Below are 27,402 nucleotides of genomic sequence, written 5' to 3' on the forward strand. Positions count from 1 at the left end.
AATCTCATCCATTTACTCACGGATTTATTTTGAAGTTCTTACAAAAAAGCTAAGCTTCAAAGCACAAGGTACACACCATATTTCTCCTCTTGTAATCTTGACATCGGCTGTCATTACCATTGCAGTAAATCCGTAGGGTGGGGAATGTGGTAAAGAACAGAAAATGTTTCCAAAAATTCTTCATAGTTGTCCTTTTATTGTGATTGTATTTGTTCTACTAAAACATTTTAATAAAAACAAATGTTTGCTCTCATCAGACCTTTTAAGAACCACTAGCAAAAGATATTTCAGGAAAGGTGGGGTATGGACCAAAGCTTTAGCATGAAATTATCTCTGAGCTTGAAATATGACCATAGGTGATTGAAGTCATAGTCATCATCACAACATTATTGAGAAGTCTCTCTCAAATAAAACTTAACATTTTTCCAAGACCTGTGAACGTGGTGGGGAATGTTCTAATCATCTACACCAGAATCACTTATTTCAATAATTAATAGAACTAGTTGTGAATATGAATTTTTAAAGAGTCAACACAGAAAGACCTAGATGATTCAGGGTAATTACTTTCATAACAATTGGTAAGGGGGCAGGGGCTCTCCTGGATTGTGTCCCTTGTCACTAATCACTCATTTCAAACTTGTGACTGTTTGAGGGCCTCATTTTGATGGCCTAATACTATCAGGAGCAAATTTCACTGTAAATTATTTAAAAACTATGATAAAGGGCAGCCTAGCCACCTGCATTGGAAGAGTATATGTCCTTCCTTTCATCTCTTGATTACCATAGGGCTGACTTTCCAATTTATGGATTATAACTATACCTTTTACTAGTTCTTTTTCTCCCACTGATTTCCTGCCTCTTGGCCATTTCTAAGCTCATTTTCATATCCCCCAGAGGAGGAGGAGAGAAAATTAAACACCAACCTATAGAATTTGTTCTAATGAAAGGAAAAGGCAGAGATTGGAAACCACTGGCTAAAATGAGGTTTGGGGATTTTCATACTTGCCGTGGTTCCAGTTAACCTGGAACCAAGGGCCCACTTTCTATGAAGTCATTTACGCTTCACTTCCAAAGATGATTTTACCAGGACCGTGGTGAGAAAGCTATTCCACAAACCCAGAACTTTCCATAAAGCTTCCGTAACAAAATTATATGCAAAAAGATAAAGTAACATAAAACTCGAGATATATATTTAAGATGCAAAATTTTGGAAAATCAGTGTAGAACACGTATTGGTCCTCACTTTCAAATTATTACTATGCTTTGCTCAAGAAGTAAGTTGTAATGGTTTCAAATGTATTAATAGATTTCTGCTTATTGACTTCTTTTACTGATAGAGCATTCCAGCCCCAGTCCCCAAAGGGTTAATGCTACTGGGTGAGCTGAATTCATGACCATAATCCTAAACAAGTGAGGTGAAGTTCTATCAGGTCTATTTCAGCGTATCAGGGATTACCGCTAGCTGTCTAATCCTGCTGAGCCTCAGGGAGGAACGTTCTATTGTATTTGAAATCCTGGCCAGGAAAGAACAGAAGGTTAAATGGGTGCCTTGCTCTGTAATCAAATATCACAGGCACTACTTATCTATTCAATGAACAACTGACGTAGAAAATCAATTAGGAACCAAATGGCTTCTTAGGAATTTTTACCCAGAAACAAGCAAGATTTTTTTTTTCCCCAAAAGGAGTTTATCTGATATGTTTTATAGTAGAATGTTACAAATTCTGGAGCTTCCAGAGTTGTTAATCTGGTTCCTAAAATATATCTTACCCCATATCTAGAGCTCCTGTACTAAATTACTTGCAAAACCGAGGGGGTGCTTCAGGGATGAAGATAGCACGCTCCAGCATGGCTGCCTCGTTTACCTAAAGGAAAAGCCGTGCAAAATCAATCCATATAAAGCAGTGTCAAATCTGAATCAAAGTTCTGAAGAAGACTTCAAATAAATATTTGTGCTTTTATGGAGCTGATTTTAATAATTTACCTCTTCTGAAACGCATTCCTTCAACAGTGTGTCGTGTGGGAAAATATGATGAGAACGAGGGTGGGTGGGAGGAGGAGGCACCCACAACCTCCCAGGGCTCTTTGTTCCCAGCATGAAGAGGCTCCTTTCCGTGGCCTGAAGGTTAACACCCTGGTCTCCCCGCCCCCATCCTCTACCTGTCATTCTGAGTCGATGTCACAGTTCCTGCACACAGACAAACAGGCTGCCCTGGCCCGTCTGCCTGACCTTGGACAGCCCTCAGATCAAATCTGGTTATTAATATCGGGGAGAGTCAAAATGCAATCTTCCAGACACTGGAGAATTGAGCTAGAAATTATGCAGTAGGCACTCCCTGTCAATAAGAAGCATCCAGATGCTTAGGCTTAAAGTGGTCACCTGGACCTGTGTGGGAGTTAAGAGAAACTTTTTTTTTTTCCTGTTCTATGAATGCTATGGAGAGAAGTTTGCTTAGGTCTTTATATGCTTAGCTTATCTATCCTTACACTTTCAATTATTTTTGGACTCTTTGCTTTATAAGAGTTCTTATACAGTAATCCATTTGCAGGCTAAAGCAGATATAATTGGAAAAATACTGCCCTTTCATAGTCACGGAAGATATTTTACAAATGGGATGAAATACTTTTAATACCCTCATTGTAGTTCAATGTGCATATAATTTTAACCAGGGGTTCTCATTCTTTGTAATTGTCCGTCCCTATAACTTTCTCTCGGAGTATATCCATAATCTAGACTAAAAAGGGAGAAATATCAAAAATCATTTAAATGCCTAGACAAATACTAAATGTGCTACAGTAATAAGTGCATTACTCTTTCAAATCACTACAAAAATTAAAGAGGAAATTTAATCTTATGTTTCTTCCATAATTTACCCAATCATTTCCATATTCCCAGGCGAAGAAGTGTCTCTTGATAAAAGTTATGTGCCCTTCATGATAATATCAGTATTCATGATTTGGTCAAAAATCTCTGTCACAGGAGTCTCAATATTCCCTATAAAAATATATTTTGAAAACCATCATTAAGCTTTTTATTTAAGTAGAGACCCAAAATGATATTAATGCAGAAAAGGCAACTTTTCTGGGGAAGAGGGTATGGAAGGGATGGACTGGGAGTTTGGGGTTAACATATGCAATCTATTTTACATAGACAAAAACAACACGGTCCTACTGTACAGCACAGGAATATCATGTTTTGATAATTATATATTTGATATTATATAAAATTGTTAAATATATTGATATTGTGTATTTATCAATATTCTGTGATAAACCATAATGGAAAAGAATATAAAAAGAATGTGTATACAGACACACACACACACATATATATATAACTGAATCACTTTGCTATACAGCAGAAATTAATATAGTATTGTAAAACAACTATACTTTAATTTAAATATAAGAAAATGAACTTCAAATGCAGGGAAGACTTTTTTGTCTGAATACAGACTTTTTTTTAAGTAGTAAAGTATTTTTCAGTAAAAAAAAGGGTATCTTCTTTTGATTTTTGCTGTCTTCTGGTTACCACATTTTTTTTCTTTGAGGATGTATCCAGACTAACGCATCTTAATGATATATTTTTTGCCTACTGAACTATTCATTTCAGCTGCCTGTGAAGGTATGTTCAGAGGCGTCACGACATCCACCGGCATAGAGACTCCATGGTATGTAGAATTATGTTACAATCAACAACCCGACTCCTTCAGCCTCCTGGTATTTTATATCAGTTGCTTCCTCAAGCAACACAAATCCACTAATGCTTTAATTTGTGACACTGCTAACTGGCATTAACAGATTATGACTATGGAATGCCTCTGTATTCAAACTGGCATAGGCAGATAATATGTCTGTCATCATAAAGCAGAATGCTCTAGGTCACACAAACATATAACGCTGTCCTGCATCTTTTACTCGAGCACAAACTTTCAAAGGTTTACAGCACACTTACGTGTGCTCACAGAACCTTACTCTTAGATAACCAAGTGCCCAGGGCTCGGTCCAGGCAGGGCAGGAAATGTCTATTCTGCATTGATCTACATGTGTCAGCTGGACCCAAGTGACTGATCAAGCCAATCAAGTTATTAGCAAGATCTTGAAATAATCGGCTTGATTTTTTAAAGGGAATAACTCAAGTTATTTTATTAGCCTGCTCTTTCAGTTTATGAGAAGGGGGATTTTTTTTTAGATCTTTTGAGGGACACAGGCTACATGGACAGTGGAACTCAGATACAATTTGGCACTGGCATTTTTCAGTAGATCAGGAGTCAGCACAGACTTGATTATTTCCCGTTGATCTACAAAAAAAGGAACTTCTTTATGAAATAGGCAAAGACCTAGTCTTCAATGTGTAAGTGAAGTAACTTTTCCAGTTACTTTCACTGGTTTACTCCAGTTAATACAGTAACTTTTCCAGAGTTATGTGTTCTGACAATGTAGATTCTCTTGCTTATGAAATTGGCCACCATATTTATTTCCTTCTTTTGAGCAATGGTTATCATTGTAGCTGCCAGTGCATCTGTATTAGATGCTATATTTGGGAGAAAAGAAAAGTACAGCTATTAAAAGAAAATTGTCAAATTACAGACTATACAAAATATGGTCTCTCTCATAAGCAAAATGAAGTGATATATACGCACAGGGTGGCGCCAGTGGTGAAGAACCCGCCTGCCATGCAGGAGATGTAAGAGATATGGGTTCGATCCCTCAGTTGGGAAGCTCCTTGGAGGAGGGTGTGGCAACCCACTTCAGTATTCTTGCCTGGAGAATCCCACAGACAGAGGAGCCTGGTGGGCTATGATTCATAGGGTCACACAAAGTTGGACACAACTGAAGGGACTTAGCATGCACACACATACAAACCTACACACATCTATACCTACACACACACACACACCCTTCACACATACCATGCACACATTTATTTATATCCACATCTATGGAGAGAAAAAGAGAGGGAATTTGCTGGTATGAAGTAAAACTCTAAAAACAAACCTCAGAATCTGCCTTCCTGTAACAGCAAGAAAATGAGAAATTGCAGAATCATTACAGTGAGCTACAAATGAACGTACAACCCAGCAGGCCTGTGGAAGCCAGCCCTCGAGAGACCTATAAGATTCCTGTTCAGAAAATAGACTATGTATCTGCTGCCTGGGGATATCTTTGTGTACAAGGAGAGTGGATTTCTACAACTGTGATGAGGCAAAGTATGATTCCAAAATTTTACCAGCAAAGATATTCCTACCAAATTCAATCAAGGGGCCTTAGACTTTTTTTTTTAAACCGACATCTGGAGAGTGGTTTCTTGGCCCGACAGTTCACAAAAGTGCCAGACTTTCAACAAAAGAACAGCTGTTTTGTGAAGAAAGGTTTTCTTTATAAAGGTTTGCCATTTTTCCTACTGAAATAGAATTTTTTTTTTTTAAATATCAAAACAGGTCAGATTCCTGTCCTTAGAAGCAAAACCAGGAGCAGGACAGAGGGCAATGCCTTCTATGACTTGCTCAGACAGAGTATACAGGATCAACAGATTCTAGCAAAGTCTCAGTGTGGAAATGGAGAGAATACACAGGACTGCTTCTTCTTCTGAACATGGAGGGACAGATGCTAACAGAGCTGAGGCTGGTACAACCGCCACAGTCACTGCTGTCTCAGGAATCTTCAGATCCCCAGTGACCTTCAAAGTATACTATTTCAGTGATCCTCAAATACGACTGACAATCAGCATCATCCATTCAAATGAAGAGATTTATGGCTGCACCCCAGAGATGGTGGACCTTGGCACCACTACGTATTAAAAGTGGTAAAAGGGAATCTCACATTCAACTTTAGTTGATTCAACTTGTACAGACATTCTGCACAAATCAGTCAACTGGATGTGCAGCTGTTTCTAGATTGTCTTTTCACAAAAACGTTTCATAAGTCCCAAAAGTTTGAAAGCGCTTGTACTCTGATCAAATCTCACTGGTAAATAAATGACTTTTTCTACAGGACAGTCAATATCTAGTGAAGTCAATTCAGTTCAAGGACTTCCCAGGTGGTGCTAGTGGTAAAGAACTTGCCTGTCAATGCAGGAGACATAAGAGATGTGGGTTCAATCCCTGGGTTGGGAAGATCCCTGGAGAAGGAAATGGCAAGCCACTCCAGTATTCTTGCCTGGAAAATCCCATGGACAGAGGAGCCTGGTAGGGCAAAGAGTCGGACATGACAGAAGCAACTTAGCATGCAAGTAATTCAGTTTAGTCCCGGCTACTTTACTAACTGCCTCAATACAAGCTCTCATTCAAATTCTTCACTTTCATCCAAGATTAGAGGAAGAGTTTGATTTACACAAATACCTATGTACTAATGACACAAATGCATGTTCCAGATAAAAAACAACTACTTATTTACAATGGTAGATAACTATTTCTTTACATCATGTGTGAATACGTGTTTAATGTTTGTCTACTTCCCTAAACTAAGTTCCACCAAGCAAGGCCTCTGTCTTGTTTGACAAAATATCCTTACTATCCTGACAGAGTGGTCTCTCAAATGAATAAGAGACATGATTAGTCGAATAAATAAATAAACCACAGGGTGTTCAGAGATGTGATTCAGTTATTTCTCTATATACAATTACTGAGAAACAGTAATCTCAGATATGCAGATGACACTACTCTAATGACAGAAAGTGCAGAGGAACTTGAAAGTGAAAGAGGAGAGTGAAAAAGCTGGCTTAAAACTCAATATTCAAAAAAACAAAAGATCATAGCATCTAGTCCCATCATTTCATGCCAAATAGATAGGTAAAAAATGGAAACAGTGACAGATTTTATTTTCTTGGGCTCCAAAATTACTTCAGATGGTGACTGCAGTTATGAAATTTAAAAAAAGGCTTGTTCCTTGGAAGAAAAACTATGATAAACCTAGACAGTGTATTAAAAAACTGAGATCACTTTGCCAACAAAAGCCCATATAGTCAAAGCTATGGTTTTTCCAGTAGTCATATATAGATGTGAGAGTTGGACCATAAAGAAGCCTGATAGCCTAAGAATTGATGCTTTTGAACTTAATGCTCTTAAGACTCTTGAGATTCCCTTGGATAGCAAGGAGATCAAATCAGTCAATCCTAAAGGAAATCAACCCTGAATATTCATTGAAAGGACTGACACTGAAGTTGAAGTGCCAATACTTTGGCCACTTAATGCCAAGAGCCGACTCATTAGAAAAGACCCTGATGCTAGGAAAGATTGAGGGCAGGAGGAGAAGGTGGTGACAGAAGATGAGATGGTTAGATGGCATCACTGATTCAATGGTCATGAGTTTAAGATACTGAAGGACAGGGAAACCTGGTGTGCTACAGTCCATGGGGTCATGAAGAGTCAGACATGACTAAGCGACTGAACCACAACAGCAATAGTACAGTTACTGGGTTTCCCAGGTGGTACGAGTGATAAAGAACCTGCCAATGCAAGAGACGTAAGAGATGCCAGTTTGATCCCTGGGTCAGGAAGATCCCTTGGAGGAGGGCATGGCAACCCACTCCAGTGTTCTTGCCTGGAGAATCCCATGGACAGAGGAGCCTGGCGGGCTGCAGTCCACAGGTTGCACACGTGAAGCAACTTAACAGGCATGCATGCATACGATTACTACACTACTTCCTGTTTACAAGAAAAATTTGTATATATACCTGCCGATTGACCAAAACCATGGAAAATCTGAAACCAGATAAATATGCGTAACTATCTCTGCAGTTTAAGATGAAATACTTATTAAAGCTCAGAAAAATTCAGCTCTGAGAACCACAGACATGATTACCTGTAAATCAGATCTCAGTGATTTGTTAACGCCTACTTTCTAATCATCATGGTAACTCAGAGCCCATTTTATAGATGAAAAAATTGTGGTAGTAGGCAAAAGACAGAAGCAAAATTAACACCAGACACAGAAGCTTTAAGCATTCAGTTTTCAGCTGTGTGAGCTCCACTTACTACTACTCATTTGCAAATTCACACTTGCCAGATTTGAAAAGTGGTATTTAAAAGTGTTATACACAGTTCCTTTTCTGTGGGCAAACTTCTAAGAAAGAACGGGTATTGAATTTAAAGCACATAAAAGGATACACAAATAGTTATTTTCTAGGAGCTATATTTACCCATTTTCAAGTGGATGAGTATAGCTACATTCTTCTTCAAACAAATTTCAATCGAAGGCCAATGGAGAGAGAAAGTTAAGAATGGCTTTTGAGGAATGACAAGTCCTGGATATAACAGTGTAACTGAGTGCACTCACAGAAATTAAAAAGGAAAGTATCTTACCAATAATAAGAAAAGCAGAAGTTATCTCCAAGTACAAAAAGCAATGCCAATGCAGTAGATGTGCTGACAAGACATGAGTAATATTTTCCACATATAAGAAAAGCTTTCATCTCAGAATGCGTTTTCAAAGCTATTTTTGTACCTTAATTAAGATCTCCAGAACTCATTGGAGTGTTTTTTTTCCTCCATTTACTAATATATTAACTAAGGCACCAAAATGCTTGCCAAAAACCACATAAACAGCAAGAAAATCAGCTGGACACTTGAAGACAGAAAATGTGTAACTCTTCTTTTACACTTTTCTTGAGTTATAGAAGACTACAGAGAGATAGCAGAAGATGCAAGAGACAGGGGTTCGATCCTTGGGTCAGGAAGATCTCCTGGAGGAGGGCATGGCAACCCACTCCAGTATTCTTGCTTGGAGAATCCAATGCACTGGGAAGCCTGGTGGGCTACAATCCATAGGGTCACAGAAGAGTTGGACATGCACTCACGCACAGGGAGATAGATGGGTGTATCTTCTACTGCCTTTCTCTGAAACATCACTCCACACCTCCCACCACACTGCACTCCCGATATACTAATAGTAGGAGGGCATCAAAAGTGATATGCACCTTGTCAAGGCTTATTAAGCTCATCAGTGTTCCTAGACATAAATGCCAAAACAGTCATCCAGTCTTTTTAGTCTCATTGTGTTTTAGACTCAAGAAAGTAGCTCCAGGGAATCTTTTAGCCTGATATAACATGGGAGCTTATCATGCTTTCTTGCGTCATTTTTCTTTAAAGATTTTTTTTTTTTTGGTCAGAGTAAAACAGAAAAAAGAAATTATGCAATGTTATGTTCTAATGGTAGGAACACTGGCAGCTCAAGCCCTGACCTCACCCTACCCATGTCAATAGGCTTTATGAAAAGCAGAAGGTCTCAGGAAATTGAAAACGCCAAGGTCAATTTCAAATGTTTAAATAAAATAGGGTGATGCTTGAAATAGCTACAGATAAAATACCAACCATTTCCACTGATTAATTAGATTAGCTATTAGAGACAAGTATATTTATGCTTTTACATCTAGAAAGAGAAAAAAAAATCCTTTTAGTTAGCCAAAAAAAAAAAAAAACCAAGTAATATTTCCCTTTGTCCATATATTTACCACTCTGAAAATGTAAAATTCATGCTCACGAAACATCATATAAGTGGGAAGAGGGAAGCAAGAGGGAGAGAAAATTTAAATTATACTGTTATTGTGCATTATTTTTCAACAATGGGACATCTTTTACTTGAGAAGAAACAAATAGCCACTTTATCACAGTTCTGCAAGACAGGAATCTAATTTCTTCCCTAAATACCACAGGAAATCTAAATATTAACTTTCCGAATGACACAAAGGAGTAAACATTGCTAAAATGTGTTATACAGAGGACTAAGAATGTCCCTACAAACTTCTGGAATTCAGGAAAGTTGTTAACAGAGACAATTCACAAGGGAAAATAAAGCACAGATAAAAAGGATTGTATATTTTCTTCTAAAAAACCTGGAGAGCTTCTTGAAGACAGGAACTGCTTTGGCTAGCCTCTGTGTCTGTTTTATTCATCACCACAGTGCAATGAGGACAAACAAGCTTTTGTGTATTACTAAAACTTCAGTCTAGTTCTACTTTCCCTGGTGGCACTGATGGTAAAGAATTTGCCTGAGACCTGGGTTCAATTACTGGGCCAGGAAGATCCCCTGAAGAAGGGAAAGGCAACCCATTCCAGCATTCTTGTTTGGAAAAGCCCACGGACAGAGAAGCCTGGCATGCTGCAGTCCATGGGGTCACAAAGAGTCAGACATGACTGAGCGACTGAACAACAGCACAGAACATCAATCTAAGATAATGTGTTTCAGTAATTATCATAAGATACACCAGTTTTCACTCAGTATGGAGAATTCAGTTCATAAACGTTTTTCAAAGAACACTGTATCAACCAGATAAACGTTTATACTCTGACACAGAAAAAAACCCTACATACAGCTATCAGTGACTTTTCTAATTTGCCATCCCTCGCCATCTCCTCCCCAAATCTCTAAATCTCTGTCTATCTCATCATTACTTCTCTCAAAGGCTATCCTTCCCAAAGATCAACTGTTACAGTCACTCTTACATCCATGCCCTTCTGCCACAAACAAGGCCTTCTTATCCAGCCATTCTTCTCAAAGTATCTCCACTGTGACAAAGTGACTGTGGGCGCTGGAGTCAGTCGATCTGAGTATAAATCCTGACCCAGCTGGCACTGTTACCAGCTATGTAACCTTGGATCAATTAATTAAGTGTTCATTGCCTTAGTTTCCTCATCTTCAAAATGGGCATAATTATACAGGTTTGCTGTTAGAATGAAAAGAGTTAATTATTTAAAGAACTTAGATTGTCTGCCACCAAGTAAGTACTCAGTAGATGTTCAAATTAATTTTCTCACTGGACTTTTATTGGCCATGGAGGAGAAGATGAATAAGGAAAAGTTTATCACTCTCAAGTGATAAACATTTGTACTACTCTTTAAAGAAAAGGAAAAAGGAGCTGATCAGATACACGTAAGAAGTGACCAGCAGTACTGAGTCCACTTAATACCAGTGACTATTCCACTTGCAGGTATAAACCCAAGAGAAAGGAAAACACATATCCACAATATCCATACAAAAACCTATGCACAAATGCTCACAGTATCATTATCCATAATAGCCAAAAAGTTGAAACAACTCAAATGCCCATAAACTGATAAGAGGGTAAATAAAATGTAGTCTATCCATACAATGGGAACTCCATAACAAAAAGGTATGAAATACTGACTCATACCACAATATAGATGAATCTTGAAAACATTACATTAAGTGAAAGAAGCCCGTCACAAAGAACAATAGATAGTATGATTCTAGACTATATAGACAGTGTAATTAGTGGTTGCCAAGGGCTAGGGCTGGGGAGGTTGGGATTATCTGGCAGTGGGGAGGGGTAGAGATAAATAGCATAGGATTTCTTTTGGAGTGTTGAAAATGTTCAAAGATCAATTGTGGTGATGGTAGCATAATTCTGTGACTATTCTAAAAGACAATTGGATGCTTTAAATGGGTGAATTTTGTGGTACATGAATTTTATCTCAATAAAGCTACTGAAAATAAAACATCACAGCAGCCAAGCAGAATACAACGGTCTCAACATTCACTGCACTGTCCACATGGTAGGTTGGGCTTCCCTGGTGGCTCAGAGGGTAAAGCACCTGCCAACAGTGCGGGAGACCCAGGTTCAATTCCTGGGTCAGGAAAATCCCCTGGAGAAGGAAATGGCAACCCATTCCAGTACCCTTGCCTGGAAAATCCCATGGATGGAGAAGCCTGGTAGGCTACAGTCCATGGGTTGCAAAGAGTAGGACACGACTGAGCAACTTCACTTTCTTCTTTCTTTTCCATTAGTTCTTTCCTTCTCTATTTTAGAACTGATTTCTTGAGACTTTTACTCACATTTTCCTAAATAATTTCAACCTTAATTATTGAGATTGCTATCTTATCCTATCATGTTCCCCTATGGACATCTGAGAGTTCATCAATTTAAGAAGGTATTTGTTCTGATTACCTAATTCCCAGAACTTCAAGGATCCTTTTAAGTCTAAGTGTCTTGCTATATCTGTTGTGACTTGAAGGCAAAGAAAAGAACAGAGTACTAATTAGATAAAGATTACTTTAAGAAACTCTTTGCATTAAAAGATGATTTTTCACAAGACTTAGTGCTCAAGCCTTTGTAAAAAGATACCTGCTCCAATAGTTGAACCAGGACCTTCCTTCTGTAAGGCCTTCTGAATGTGCTCCCACATCTGGAGAGGCCATTGACTTTCTGGAGCACCTATCACCTATCACTTTTACCAATTCACATCCTGTTCCTTGGGGCTTCCCAGGTCGCTCAGTGGGTAAAAGAATCTGCCTGCAATGTAGGAGATGTGGGTTCAGTCCCTGAGTCAGGAAGATTCCCTGTAGGAGGGCATGGCAACCCACTCCAAGTACTCTTGCTTGGAGAATCCCATGGACAAATGAAGTGACTGAGCATGCATGCATGCATGAATCCTGTTCCTTGAAACTTTGATTAGTCATGTGTACATACAAGACTGATTTCAGGGCTTGTTGACGAATCTTGCACAACATCATCAAAGGTTTATTATCTCTAGGGACTGAGAACACTTACAAGGGGCAGGAAGAGATTTCTGTGATCTACTTTAAAACAAAATAAGTGAGCATTAATGATTAACTCAAAATCTCCATCAATTTTTAAAATAAGTCTTAGGATACTGTATTCTGACTCCTCTCTGTCCCCCCGCCCCACCCCACCCCCACACACACGTGTGCATGCAATTTGTTCCAGGGTTTGAGCAAAATAGGCATAAATAGGTCTCTTTGGATACATACTGAAAACATCATTGGAATACTGGCATTTTGCCTTTTTAATGACCAAACACATGAGAACTGAAATATATCCACATTCTTCTATACTCACTGCTAAAGAATTAAATGGTTCACTTTTTAGAAAAGTGTTAACAGACTTGAAAAAATTCAATTTCAATGTACTTCTGTATCAATGCTTTTACAATAAGTTACAAAGCCATTACATTTAAAGGGGTAGCCACGGTTCTACTGGAAGAAACAGAATGACCTAGTACTTGCTACACGAACTTGAAAGTAAATATTATACCTGAGAGTCTATTTTGAAACATGCATGCGTTCATGCTAAGTCACTTCAGTTGTGTCCGATTCATTGTGACCCTCTGGACTGCAGCCCCCCAGACTTCTAGTCCATGGCATTCTCCAGGCAAGAATACTGGAGTGGGTTACCATGCCCTCCTCCAGGGGATCTTCCCGACCCAGGCATCGAACCCGAATCTCTTATCTCTCCTGCATTGGCAGGCAGGTTCTTTACTACTACCACCAGCTGGGAAGCCCTTTTGAAATATATACCTGAGTAAATGTTGACACAATTAAGCAATAGGAAGAGATTTTTGCATTTATGACTTTAAAGATGGTAATTCTATTGCCATGTTAAGAATGAATACTGCAAAAACTAAAGACTGCTTCATAAAACTCATCTTAGTTTTTCTAATATTTAAGGAATTAACAGAGTCAAAGTCTCTATTTTTCTGGGAAAAAAAGTTGTTTATGAATTCTCTTTGGATCTATTTTTAAGGAATTTGGTTATAAGCCTAGGGAGTATCTTCTCAGGAAATATTCATCATGGAAAAACTTGGTACAATTGTTCCATCCAAATGTGTTTTTTTAATTACTTAATTAGCTAATAAAAATTACAATAAACCAAAAACAAATAAATTAAACCAGAACTTGCTTTTATCCAAATTCTTTCTCAAAGGACATTGAAGGACCTCTGTTTACATAGTAGTGATAGCATCTCGTACTAAGGAGGAGAACGTTTTCTCTCTTCCCAAGTTTATGTAGTACCAATTCACCAAATGAAATCAATTCTGAAAGGTATATTCCACTGTTTATGTATTTCCCATTTTAGCATATTAATTTTATTTTTAAAAAAGGCAGAGAACAAACTTATGGACATAAAGAGGGAAAGCAAGAGTGGGATGACTTGGGAGATTCGGACTGACATACATACGCTATTGATACCATGTGTAAAGTACATAACTAATGAGAACCTACTATATATAGCCCAGGAAACTCTACCCAATGTTCTGTGTTGACCCTAAATGCAAAGGAAATCCAGAAAAGAGGGGATGTATGTATACATATAGCTGATTCACTTTGTTGTACAGTAGAAACTAATACACCATTATAAAGCAACTATACTCCAATTAAAAAAATCTTAAATAAAAATAGAAAACAACAGTATTTATTTGGTGTAAGTTGGGGAATCATTCTCCCTTTCCATCGTGTCTGGTGTCCCTCACCCTGTTAGTGGTAAGTGCTGAGTTTAAGGTATGATATGTTGAGTATAAGGTGGCTCAGATGGTAAAGAACCTGCCTGACAATGCAGGAGACATGGGTTCGGCCCCTGGGTCAGGAAATCCCCTGAAGAAGGGAATGGCACCCCACTCCAGTATTCTTGGCTGGAGAATTCCATGGACAAAGGAGCCTGGAGGACTACAGTCCATGGGATTGCAAAGAGTTGACACAATTGAGCGAGAAACACTTTCACTTTTTCACTTTCACTTTAAAGGAGATACTTTGTAAACCAACACTCTTTCAGAAGTGATGGCAATTAGACTTGTTCCCAGATGCCCCACAACTGAACAGTGAATGACTTCAGGCCCTAAGGACACATGCTAGCGTTCTTTGCAGGCCTGCCAAAGCAATAGTGAGAAATATTGGAAAACTTTGAAAGATACTGCCCACCATAATTATCAAAATATCCTTACATTCTTTACACACACCGGCTACAGGTATTGGGAGTCTCTCCTGCCAATAGTTCTGTCATTTCAACAACTGAAACTATTCTTGCTGCTGCTACTGCTGCTGCTAAGTCACTTCAGTCGTGTCCGACTCTGTGTGACCCCATAGACGGCAGCCCATCAGGCTCCCCCGTCCCTGGGATTCTCCAGGCAAGAACACTGGAGTGGGTTGCCATTTCCTTCTCCAATGCATGAAAGTGAAAAGGGAAAGTGAAGTCGCTCAGTCACGTCTGACTCGTAGCGACCCCATGGACTGCAGCCTACCAGGCTCCTCCGTCCATGGGATTTTCTAGGCAAGAGTACTGGAGTGGCTTGCCATTCTTACTTTTCATTAAAAGATTATTCATTACTGAATATACTCAACTACAGTGGTGTCAATGACTGAGAATTTTTTTTGCAGGATAGGAAGCCAGATTCAGGAAGGCAATGATGTCCTCAAGCATCTCTAAGTTCATGTCAATAGTTCTAAAAAGATGTGGACCATTGGAATCATCTGGAATCATTAGCACATTCTCAAGGAGGAGAAAGAGGAAGGGGGAGTGCATTAGAAACCTACAGTGGTGGACTCCCCTGGTGTTCTAGTGATTAACGATCCATCTGCAATGCAGAAGACACAGGTTTGATCCCTGGTCCGGGAAGATCCCACATGTTGCGGAGCAACTAAGCCTGGGAGCCACAACCACTGAGCCTGCATGCTGCAACTACTGAAGTCCACGCATCCAGAGCCTGTGCTTTACAACTAGAGAAGCCACCACAATGAGAAGCCTGCACACCACAACTAGAAAGTAGCCCCTACTCACTGCAACTAGCAAAGCCCAAGTGCAGCAACGAAGACCCAGTGCAGCCAAAATAAATGAGAATAAAAGATAAAGAGATTTTAAAAAGAAAGAAAGAAACCTATGGTGGAAAGAAAATTCCTGAAAACTTGGAACGAAAGGGATCAAAGTAAGAAGTAGAAGATACAAGTTTAAAAAAAAAATAATTCTTTTAAAATGCTAGGTACATAGCAAATGAATAGGACTTCCTCCAGTAGTTATAAGGATGTTGGGAAAAGGGAAGAGAAGACTGGGGTCCTGGGTAGAGGCTAGACTGTGCTTTTACTTGTTTCTGTGGAGGAAGTTAAATGCTTAGGGAGGCACATTCCCTCTTTCAGGTCAGCGGGGTACCATTTAGTACATTACTGCTGAAGTACCCTGGTGACCTGAATGAATTAAGGCAGCTTCCGAAGGTGCTTAACTTGCAAGCACTGAGAGCTCAGGCACTCGAACTGATAAATATTCTATGAGTCCTTTCTATTTAATATACCAAGCACCCCCAAAATGTCAGGAAAAGGAAGTTTCTTTAAAAGGAAAGAATTCTGTTGTGACAGTAAACAGGTAACAATTTTAAACAGCTGTGTCTCCTTCCAGTTTGAGATGCTCCCAAAAGCTGTAAGTTTATAATGCTAGTTGACTGCTTTTGTGGGTGTAAACCCTACGACTGAGCTCTTTTGTTACATCACATCTGCAGGATCTTGAAAATAATCTGTCACTTGAAGGGATAAAAGTGGACTCCCAAATGAATTTTTTTTTTAAAGTTATTCAGTGCTGTCCGACTCTGTGTGAGTCCGTGGACTGCAGCCCACCAGCTCTTCTGTCCATGGAAATCTCCAGGCAAGAATACTGGAGTGGGTAGCCATTCCTTTCTCCAGGGGATCTTCCTGACTCAGGAATAGAACCTGGGTCTCCTGCACTGCAGACAGATTCTTTACCGAAGGAGCTAGGAGGGAAGCCCAATACTATGGAAGATTCAACCTGAGAGTGTTAGTTGCTTAGTCGTGTCCAACTCTTTGCGACCCCATCGACTGTAGCCCGCCAAGCTCCTCAGTCCATGGGTTTCTCCAGGCAAGAATACTGGAGTGGGTTGTCATGCCCTTCTCCAGGGGATCTTTCCAACCCAGGGACTGAACCCAAGTCTCTGGCATTGCAGGAAAATTCTTTACTGTTTGAGCCACGAGGGAAGCCCAATGACAGATGAAGTGAAATGAAGCGAAAGTCGCTCAGTCATGTCTGACTCTTTGAGACCATATGGATTGTAGCCTGCCAGGCTCCTCTGTCCATAGAATTCTCCAGGCAAGAATACTGGAGTGGGTAGCTGTTCCCTTTTCCAGGAGATCTTCCCAACCCAGGAACTGAACCCAGGTCTCCTGCATTGCAGGTGGATTCTTTACCATCTGAGCCACCAGGGAAGCCCATAGTATATTCTATGCTTCCAAATATATCCAGTGAAAGTCTTTAGGAAAATATGTATTAATAAAATAATAATATGATCTCAATACACATTTATATTTACATATACATTTTAATATATGTATTATATTCAAAGCTGCAAAAGTACTTTTCCTTTAAAGAAACCTAGAATATTAATAAAATACTATAAAACTAAGTGAAATGGAATGTTAACCACAAATAGTAGTTACTATCAGTGACAACAGAACTGTCATCACAATAATTTACCTTTAGGTAGAATTCTCATCAATAGCATTGTAAACGGAACTCACAGTCTCCAAGACTCTAAGTAAGACTCTTACATCTTTGTTCTAAAAGGGAATTGACTGAAGTTGTAATTTGACACATTTTGCATCTTTAGCAAATTTTTTTCTTCTTCATTTTCTAGGAATTGCACCATCCTCATGTTTAAAGAACAACATAAATCATCCAACTAATAGAGAAGCTCTAGTTTGCTCTGTAATTCCTACCATAACCTTTGTCTGAAACTGACTCACAAAGTCTTACATTGCAAAAGAGCAATGAGTCAGCCAAGACATATTGTTCTACAGCTACTGATGACCCAAGAAAGCAATCACACCTAGCCTTTGACCAACCATTGATGAATAAAAACACAGAAGCTTTTGAGGGCTAGTATATGGTTGTTGTTGTTTAGTCGCTAAGTCCTGCTCAATTCTCTGAGAGCCCATGGGCTTCAGCATGCCATGTGTTCCTGTCCTTCACTATCTCCCAGAGTTTGCTAAAATTCACATCCATTGAGTCAGTGATGCTATCTAACCATCTCATCCTCTGCCGCCCCCTTCTCATTTTGCCTTCCATCTTTCCCAGCAACAGGGTCTTTTTCAATGAGCCGGCTCTTCACAGCAGGTGGCCAAAGTATTGCAGCTTCAGGTTCAGCATCTGTCCTTCCAATGAATATTCAGGGTTTATTTTCTTTAGGATTTAGTATATGGATTCAACCCTTAATTTGATTAAAGGCTCTGCCACATTGGAAGAACAGAGTCAGCTAGGAAGCATCACTTTAGAGAAGATAGTTTGTATCCTTCCTTATCAATGGGACTATCTCCATAAACAGACATTTGAAAAACCAGTCCAAAGGAAGTGCTCAATGAATGTTTCTGTATTTATCAGAAGTAAAACTTGGGATGTCATTTGGGTATTCTGCAAACAGAACATCAATCACCATGTTCCTCCTTGGTTACAGAATCTATGAAGATGTTTCCCAGCAGGTTCTTGGGGGCTGTGCCTCCAACTGTTGCTCATCTTTTGAATAAATCATATTGCCATAAGGTCTCCGGAAATACACTGATAATTCGGGGGGGAAAGTAGTGCCTTTTGAAGGCTTGAATTATCTGAATAATGAACAAATCTCCACATCTAATTGAACTCAGCCTGAGCACAGGCTCAGACTTCAAGCAAACTTGGTAAAGCATTTCCAGTAGGACTCAGGCAGGCCAGATGTTCTGGAAGCAGAATCGCGGTCATTATGTACATGCCAGCTCCTCCTCACTCCACCCGGGGCCAAGACCCTTTCAGCAGCGCGAGGCCTGCTTAACATATGACTTTGGCCGCCTTACTGCATGGCATCCCAGCACCCATGCAAGCATTTCGGTGACTTTAAACAAGTTCCACTAACAAGGACGATTACGTGGAAGCCAAAGAAACCAGTGGGGAGAGCACATTCATCGCAAGATATAAACCTCTGTCTGCATTTCCTAAAATGATCTCAGGGTGGGAGAAACATATGGATTTACAACTTTGGGTTAAATGCAGGAAACATGGGTTCTATCCCTCGGTCAGGAAGATCCCCTGGAGAAGGAAATGGCAACCCACTTCAGTTTTCTTGCCTGGAAAATCCCATAGACACAGGAAGCTAGTGGGCTACAGCCCATGGGGTCGCAGAGTCAGACACTACTGAGTCACTAACACTTTCTTTGTACACTTCACATGAGACAATGAGCACAACTTACACAAACACTGCAACATAAATCCCAAAGTCTGAGTTGACATGGTCCTGGGGTAAATTAATGGTACTGCCAGTTTTTACTACTTTTCTGAGGTGGAGGTTGGGTGTGATATGTGATGTGCGTGTGTGTGTGTGTGTGTGTTTAGAAGGAGGGAGATGAAGGAAGTTGTTAGGGTGGGCCACCACCTTCCACATCCCCATACCTGACATAACAACTGGTTCCCCCTCATACAATAGAAATTCATCCAGATTAAGTGGTTCCTTTAAAACCAAATGCACTCTGGGAAAAAACTTGAGAGTCATTTACAACATTTAAAGCACTACTCTGCTTTCACAGAAAGGTGTCCTTCCCTCTTAATTAAAAGGATGCTCATTTTCTTTGGGGAATTAAATGGGTGATCTCGCAACACAGAGTATTTCCATGAAGAGAAGATCTAGGTAGGAGACAACAGTAAGGATTTCAGCAAAGAGAGAAGAGGATAACGGTGAGTGCCTGATGTGTGGGGATATGGCAGGACCAGTTAAGGAAAGACACATCAAAAATAAAATCAGGAAGCCCCAGTGACACGCTTTGCTTTTTTAATATTTTGTGTGGGTTTGGGAACAGTTCCACACATGCAATATTGTTTCATCTCTCCTGACATGGATGTAATAACTTGTGAATACCTGGTCTAAAGTCATCCTTCTACAGATTGGCATGTATCAATATGTATCTATAGGTGTGTGTATCTATCTATATATATTAATGTATAGATACAGAAATATATATATATATATAGTGTATATGGATCGGAGAAGGCAATGGCACCCCACTCCGGTACTCTTGCCTGGAAAATCCCATGGACGGAGGAGCCTGGTAGGCTGCAGTCCATGGGGTCACTACGAGTCAGACATGACTGAGCGACTTCACTTTCACTTTTCACTTTCATGCATTGGAGAAGGAAATGGCAACCCACTCCAGTGTTCTTGCCTGGAGAATCCCAGGGACGGGGGAGCCTGGTGGGCTTCTGTCTATGGGGTCGCACAGAGTCGGACACGACTGAAGCGACTTAGCAGCAGCAGCAGTGTACATGGATAAATAGATATTTTTTATCCTTTTTTCCCTACTGGAATACAAAGAGAGTTCTCAGTTTATACTGTAATATATATTTCTTGCCTTGTGAATGCAGTGAGAACACCCATATCTGTGCTGGAGTAGCCATGTTCTAACACCTGGTGTGCTTCAGTAAATGTAAAGCTTAAAAACAGAAGTAGACGAAGTAGTAGGTCTGCCCAATTACATTGTGATCTGAAAACACAGTGATTTATTAGTTGCTATTACCTAACGTGCTGATCTCTATTTGATCTGTATATTTATTAGTTATAAGTATTAAGCCAGCATGTATTGTTCTACTACAGGAACTTTTTCAGCCTCTGCCTTACTTTTTATATGAAAATACAATAAAATAATTTGAGTTGTGATTACTTAAAAAAAAAAATAAACCCTGCAGCTGGAATTAAATTTCACACTGAAATTCAACCTTGAGAGGAACAGAAATATGAAACTAATGCAAAAAGTGCAAAAATTTCCATATTCAGGTTAATGTTTAGCAACAGAAAAGAATAACTTTTGTTTATCTCTGAAAACAGCTTTCTTTATCTAAACAAATGACTAGAATAAGATTAAGAAAAACCTGTTTTGGTTTTTTAGATACACACACATATTCCAATTTCCTTTTGCACAATGACTTTTATGCAAATAGGCACCACACAATCTCCTGACCTCTTTTACCATCACACGCGGACAATGACAGTTCAATAATTGAAATGGTACATACCGGGTATATTTGATTTTAAATTGCAAAGTTGGACTCAGGCCTATTGAAATGAAAATGCTTATGATTCTTTGTTAATTCCAAATTGATCAGATTATTATATTTCCTACCAGTTAAAAAAAAAAAAAGGCAGGTGAAGCTAATTATACCATTTTTTATTTCCTTGCCATATACATTGCCCAATGTGTGTGTGTGTTTTTCATTTTTTTTTTTTTTGCATTCTCTTCTGTGACCCTCCCCCACACCTTGCTTTTAGTTCTTAACCTGGATTCTTTCACCCATAACATGGATAATGAACAAACTCCAAAAATGTTTGTTGGGGGACTGTTACACTAAAAGTTACGTAGGACTAAATCCCACGTGTCTTCCTTTGCTCACCATGGAGACGGGAGAGTCATTCACTGCCCTCAGCAAATCTGAAATCCAAATATGAAAACAGCCTTATGGAATTCAGACAGATGATTCTCCTTCACAACTAGCAGATGCAAGAAGAAAAACAAAGACTAGTATAATTAAGCTTTTAACTTTGATCCAGTGAAGCTGTGAACACCTCATTTAAAAATACCTATAATATAAAAGCAGCTGAAGCACAGGTGTGGCAAGCGTATTTGCACGCCCAGCACAGGGTGGCAGTCAACCAATCAGCTGGCCAGAAAAGTTTCAGCCATTCTAAGGTAAGAATAAGGTAAACTGTGAATCTGAAATATTACCAGAGTCTTGTTTGTTCTCAGTTGGAATGTGGAGTGCTCAGTGGTTTTCCCTACGTCTTTCTATTGGATACTTTAGAAAGGGATTGGGATCACTTAAGGGGTAGACTAAATTGCAGTGTATTTTTTAATGAGGGTTGGAAGTACTTTCTTTAAGATATTTTTCAATTTATGTATTAGTCCATTATTCATCTTACAAATATTTATTGAGGACTCATTATGTGAATATCAATTGACAGAAATTTGTAGAGGATGCAAAGGCGTGAAATTAGAAAAATATAATCAAATCTAATAAAGTGGTTAGCTGAGAACACTGTTTTGGCATTATACAGATACAGATAATGCACACACAGGGGCTTCCCTGGTGGCTCAGATGGTAAAGAATCTGCCTGCAATGTAGAAGACCTGAGTTTGATTCCTGGGTTGGAAAGATCCCCCGGAGAAGGGAATGGCCACCCACTCAAGTATTCTAGCCTGGAGAATTCCATGGCCAGAGAAGCCTGGTGGACTACAGTCCACGGGGTCGCAAAGAGTCGAACACAAACGAGTGACTAACACTTTCACTTCATACATTCAGTACTTATTAACCTCACTTTAAATATACTTTCAGACATTAAAAGAGAAGATTAAGTGCAATCTGCGGTTTCAATTTATTGTTTAAATTTCCTAGCCCAATTTTGCTTCATCATTAACATTTCTGGTGGAAAAATAAGATCAAAATTTGAATAGTGCCTAATGTTTCAGAGGAGTTTGCTTGAAGAAATGAGCAAGCATATCTTCAAAATAACAAAATTCCTTTACAAAAAAATCCTAAGGAAACGAATACTGCCAAAAAAACGAATGCAGCTTTGTTTGTTTTTGCAGTCATCGTTAGCAATAGACATAAAGGTATTCCTTTTTTTTTTTGGAGCCCATATGGAAAGATCATCAACACATTCTGCCTCTGGGTTCTTTGCCAAAATACCATAACCCACAAGCCTTCTACCTTAAACATGAAAGGAAAGGTGTTGTTCTGGTCAAATAAAGAAATAATTTTTACTAGCATACGTCTAATGTTAAAGCTGCTTAAATCCTGCCAAATACATTAAAACAACATCTGTAAAACAGATTTTCATTAAATTGATCAGGTTAAAGTTAAGCAGCTAGGCAGATGATGCTTTTAAGCTACCCCTTAACCTTTAACCTCTAACCTCCTTAAACTGGAATAAGGACACACACTTCTTTGAGGTAAGACTGCTTCAGGTTGACCATGCAAGAGGTAAAGTGGCCCATTCAAATTGCCCTGACACATCCCCACATTTGGGAGTGTTATGAATCAATATGCTGTCAATGAGAAGAACTGTTTTTCTCCCAGCCGTGTATTTATCTGTCTTTTCACTGCTACTTGTCACTTTCCCTTAAAGTCTGAATAATTCACAATGCAAAATGATGTAAATTAAACTCCTAATGAAAATGAATTTTATATAGGCAATTATTGTCTAGTCATTAGCTCAGACACTGTTTTAAGTCCAATTTTAATATTTTCACCATATTGTAAACCATCACTTTTTTCCAGGCCTAGGCCAATTTGTTAGGGTCTCATTTAAAGGCAATTAATGTTACTTGTGGAGCAACTTTATTTTGCCTACAAAGGCTGACCAAGCTTGCTAATATCCTTGTTACTGCGCTTGAAAATCCTCTGGATCTGACTCACACAGTTTCTGTGAATCAGTTTAGAAACTGAATCCTCAACACGTTGCTACTCTGGAGGAATTTTTTCTAGTGACTGCTAGAATGAATAAATGCTCTTTGAAGGCTGATGCAAAATAATAGAGTCTAGCTGCCCAATACTGAGTTTCAATGGCTCCAAAATTTATCTCTTTAATCTTTTTAATTCAAGGTAAGCTTCTTCAAAGTGTGTTTTTATTTGTTTGCTGACCATTTGGATACACTACCCCACAAGGACACTTAGGTATTTAAGAGATAAAGTAAATAAAGAAGATGGTGGGGAGAGTTAATCTGTATATGACACAACATTTTGAAGGAAAGAGTATATATAGCCGGGCTTCCTGGGTGGTTCAGTGGTAAAGGATCTGCCTGCCAGTGCAGGAGACACAGGTTCAATCCTGATCCAGGAAGACCACATATAACACAGAGCAACTAAGCCTGTGCACCACAGCTATTGAGCCTGTGCTCTGGAGCCTGGGAGCCACACTACTGAAGTCTCAGCACCCTAGAGTCTGTATTCCACAAAAGAAACCCACTCACTGCAACTAGAAAAAAGCCCACACAGCAATGAAGATTCAGCACAGCCAAAAATTAAATAAATAAAAATTAAAAAAAAGAGTGACTATAGCCTTTAGTTCTGGTATCTCAAGCTCTCTCTGCTTTAAGGACCTATTCATAAGCCAGTTCTATCTCATCTGGTTGTTATACAATCAAAGACAAAATCCAGCCCTCTCTGAAAGGGAACTTCAAGGGTAACCCTGGCACCTAGCAAATTGCTCTGCAGACAGTGAGGGTGGTCAGTCCATATTCATGGATAAACTTCACACACACATACACACATGTAAATAATTGTCCAGCAATGACACTAAATAGCCTTTCCTGAGAAAATCAACAGGAATGCTCTACCTTTCTTTAGCTTCCCACATGAGATTAATAAAGCAGAAAAATTTGTACATTTATATCTTCTATTCACAACATGTTAATTTAAAGTGTTAGAGGAGTTGCGTGAATATAAACAGTTCATGAATATTCTATATAGCTCCCAGGATCGAGATCTATTATTTATACAAACTTAATGTGTTTTTTTTTTCTCCCAGGTATTCTAAAAGTTTTAATAGATCAGATATCAACAGAAGAAAAGTTGACAATTGAACGGCTGTCAGCTGTTGCTGTAAAAGCGATGAATTATAATCATTCTATTCTGTTTTCAATACCATCAACTTAGAAGTTTTCCATCTTATGTGAGGGCCTGCACTCCCCTCAAACTGTGTAACCCAAATCTAATGCTCTTGTTATTGATCCATGGAGCACCAATATCTCAGGCACAATGTTACAAATTCTCACACCACGACTTTAGGTTTTCACGCTCAGTACATCAATCCAGCATTTGAACTTCAAGAAACAGCCCAAACAAACAATGGCAGGCCAACCCAAATAAATAATGCCTACACCTGACCCAGACAGCCACATTCTGCTCTTTTTGTGGTCTGTTTATAGTTTGAAAGCATATTTGAAGAGCCGCAGGTATCATAATCACCGGGTGACTCCTGATAGTATAGTTATCACTGATTTCTAGTATAAATCAATAGATAACACTTGCAAAATGGATTTTGCAATCATATTAGAGCTTGTTACAGTGACTAATGGTTTGCAGTATTTTCTGAATTTTAATATCCTCTGGACAAAAGAAGTTTTTAATAAGTTACCAAGTTATTCATCATAGAAATGAATCTGTTCTCGCTGTACATGAACCAAGACAATCAGGCCAATCTAGTAAACAAACTGCAGAAAATAAATTAACTAGTAATTAGGGTTCAGAAAAAGTCAAGTCAAGGTATGTGACAAATGAGATTCAACACTTGGACGTATTCATTACATCTGCAAAGTTTTTTCCCCTATAAAAGTGTTATTTGCCGTTTAATGAACACTTTTACCTGTGCCACACCCATAGTGGGACAGGATAAAATCATTACTAGCTTGGGAAGTCATGCAAAATAACAACAGAGTTAAGCAGACTTTCAAGTGATCCTAAGGGAGGATGTCTTTTTACTCAGTACCACCAGAAACTTTACAGGAAAACACACGTGTGTGCACACAGTTTGGATCATCCTTGTTTGTCACCAAACAAAAGATGATGCATTCACAAGGCAGTGCTGTTTTTGTCCTCTGCTCCCTGAAACCATTCATACTTAGCCAAGAGTGGTGCTGTGTTGTTGTTTTTAATCAATCAATAAAAGAGGTTTAAGAGTATTATTTTATAGGTGGAAACACTCAGAAAAGTGATGTTATTTCAGGGCAACCAGTAAAGTGATCAATCCCACAGAGACAGGTGTAAAAGGGACATACAGCAAATCCTTTAAATAAATTCTCCAATTCCATCTATTTCAATTGACTCTGCATTTAGTAACGTGAAGCAGAGACTGTGGCTCTTGCCCTTCTATTGTTTTTCCCCTGTCTCCTTTTTCCTTAACTTGCAGATCTGCGCTCCAAGCTCCGAAACAGTTAATTCCCTCCTCCACTCTGTGCCAAGAGAAATGGATGTCCCTGCTTACCTTGTAGAGCTTCAGGGCCGCCTCGTGCCTGTGATTGGTGGTGTGCAAGCGTAATTTGTCCACGCTGTTGGTGTAGTAGTCACAGGCATTGCACTTGAGGTGAACGGGGTTGCCAATGGCAATGCACTTCAGCCTCCATTCATTACTTTTGCCCCCTTCTTTAATATGAGCCACCAGTTGATATTTCTGCATATGTTTATCAGTCTTGCAGTGAAGCTGGAAGTTGGCTTTGAGCTGAGTGTTGTAGTTACAGAGCTTGCACTGGTAGATATCTCCAATTACAGCCCTCCATTCCTCTTCAGGGAGAGAGCGCTCGCTGCTCACATGCACGCTTAGGGCCTCCAGGCTGTCAGAGGTGAATTTGTTGCAAACAGCACACTGGAATAGCTTCAGCGCTGGGTCACTGATATAAGGTGACAGCTCTCCTGCAGTAAGGAGGGACAGGTCATCACCTATTAGCTGACCACTGGCAAGCCGGATTTCAGGCGGCAGCTCATTATTTACTACAGGAAAAAAAAAATTAAAAGGAAAAATAGAGACTGGAAAACACAGCGTGCACAAAGGAATCTGTAAAATAAAGTCTTGACAAGGAATGTGCTTTCTCTAGAGCTTAAACTATAAAAAGCCGTAATAGGATTGAATCAGGATCAATTACAATCATCCCTTTCAACTTCTAAATTCCCTCATCAGATAGCTTTAATTACTCCTACTGGGCATGATGTCATTCTGAAATTTGTATTTTCGAGGGCAGGAAAGTGGATCAATACCATAACAAAACAGTCACGTGCTTGCAATTTAAGCGCCCAGCTAAACTTACACAAGCGCTAATTGTTATTTCGCAATTTGTCGAAAAGCTTGATGAGATTTGGCTAATACTGTATGCATGCCTGTAATCTACTGCCAAATGTCTGGCATAAGGTAATGGTATTACTGTTCCTTTAATTATCTTCAATCACAGACACGAAAATCTTTTTTCAAAAATATTTCATGAAAAATAATGGCATACCATTCAGAAGCTCAAGTTTGATATCTTAGGGCATAATTGAAGCTATAAACCTAGGAAGCTATAGCTCAGGATGCCAGGCAATTAATGCCAATTAGTATTTATTCATCGGCCTATTGCAGGCAAAGTTTGCTAACTTCTTTTCTGCTCTCCTGGATCCCTCAACTCCTTCCTCTCTCAAGTTAATTCAGGTTTGAAGCGAGACACAAATGGTTTGATTATCCAGCTAAAAGGGGAAGTCCCTTCCAGTAAACTGTCCCCAATTTGTCGGCACTCACCACTTTATCGGGGTGCATCACATCAAATCAAAAATGTGATGAGAATCTAACAGCAGTGCAGAAAAGCAGTAAATACTGACCAAGTCCCGGGGCCAGAGCGGCCGCCGTGGCAGGGTCCAGCTGGAATGGATTGAGCATCAGCTGTGGGTCGCCAGGGTTCTCCAACTTCATCCCGGTCAGGCCTATGTTCTGGGCCAGGTAGTACTGATACAGCTCCGCCTCGGCAGGGGCGAGGCCCAGGTGCAGGTTATGCTGGATCTGCTTCATGTTCTGTTGTAGAAGCATCATGTTGTGCATGTGCTTCTCACTGGTCATGTGAATCCGCAGGTTCCGCGCCACGTTGGTCTCGTAATCACACACCTCGCAGCGCCAGGTGGGT

General features: G+C 39.4%; 1 protein-coding gene across 4 annotated transcripts in view; it reads right to left on the reverse strand.

The window, feature by feature from the left end:
• The window catches only part of ZFHX4 (zinc finger homeobox 4), a 214,074-nt gene that overhangs the window by 161,417 nt on the left and 25,255 nt on the right, over nt 1-27,402 (reverse strand). For 3 of the 4 annotated variants that reach the window (XM_088844787.1, XM_055431616.2, XM_088844786.1), the window contains exons 2-3: nt 27,104-27,402; nt 25,743-26,245 (exon numbers count right to left, since the gene is read on the reverse strand). The exon at nt 27,104-27,402 is cut by the window's right edge and continues 2,337 nt beyond it. In XM_088844787.1, the coding sequence (XP_088700913.1) occupies nt 25,743-26,245; nt 27,104-27,402 (802 nt within the window). The remainder of the gene's footprint in view (nt 1-25,742; nt 26,246-27,103) is intronic. The other variant, XM_088844788.1, reaches the window with a different exon arrangement.

Source organism: Moschus berezovskii, chromosome 16 (genome assembly GCF_049115385.1).
Source record: "Moschus berezovskii isolate FMDL1 chromosome 16, NW_MosBer_1.0, whole genome shotgun sequence".
NCBI classification, from domain to species: Eukaryota; Metazoa; Chordata; class Mammalia; order Artiodactyla; family Moschidae; genus Moschus; species Moschus berezovskii.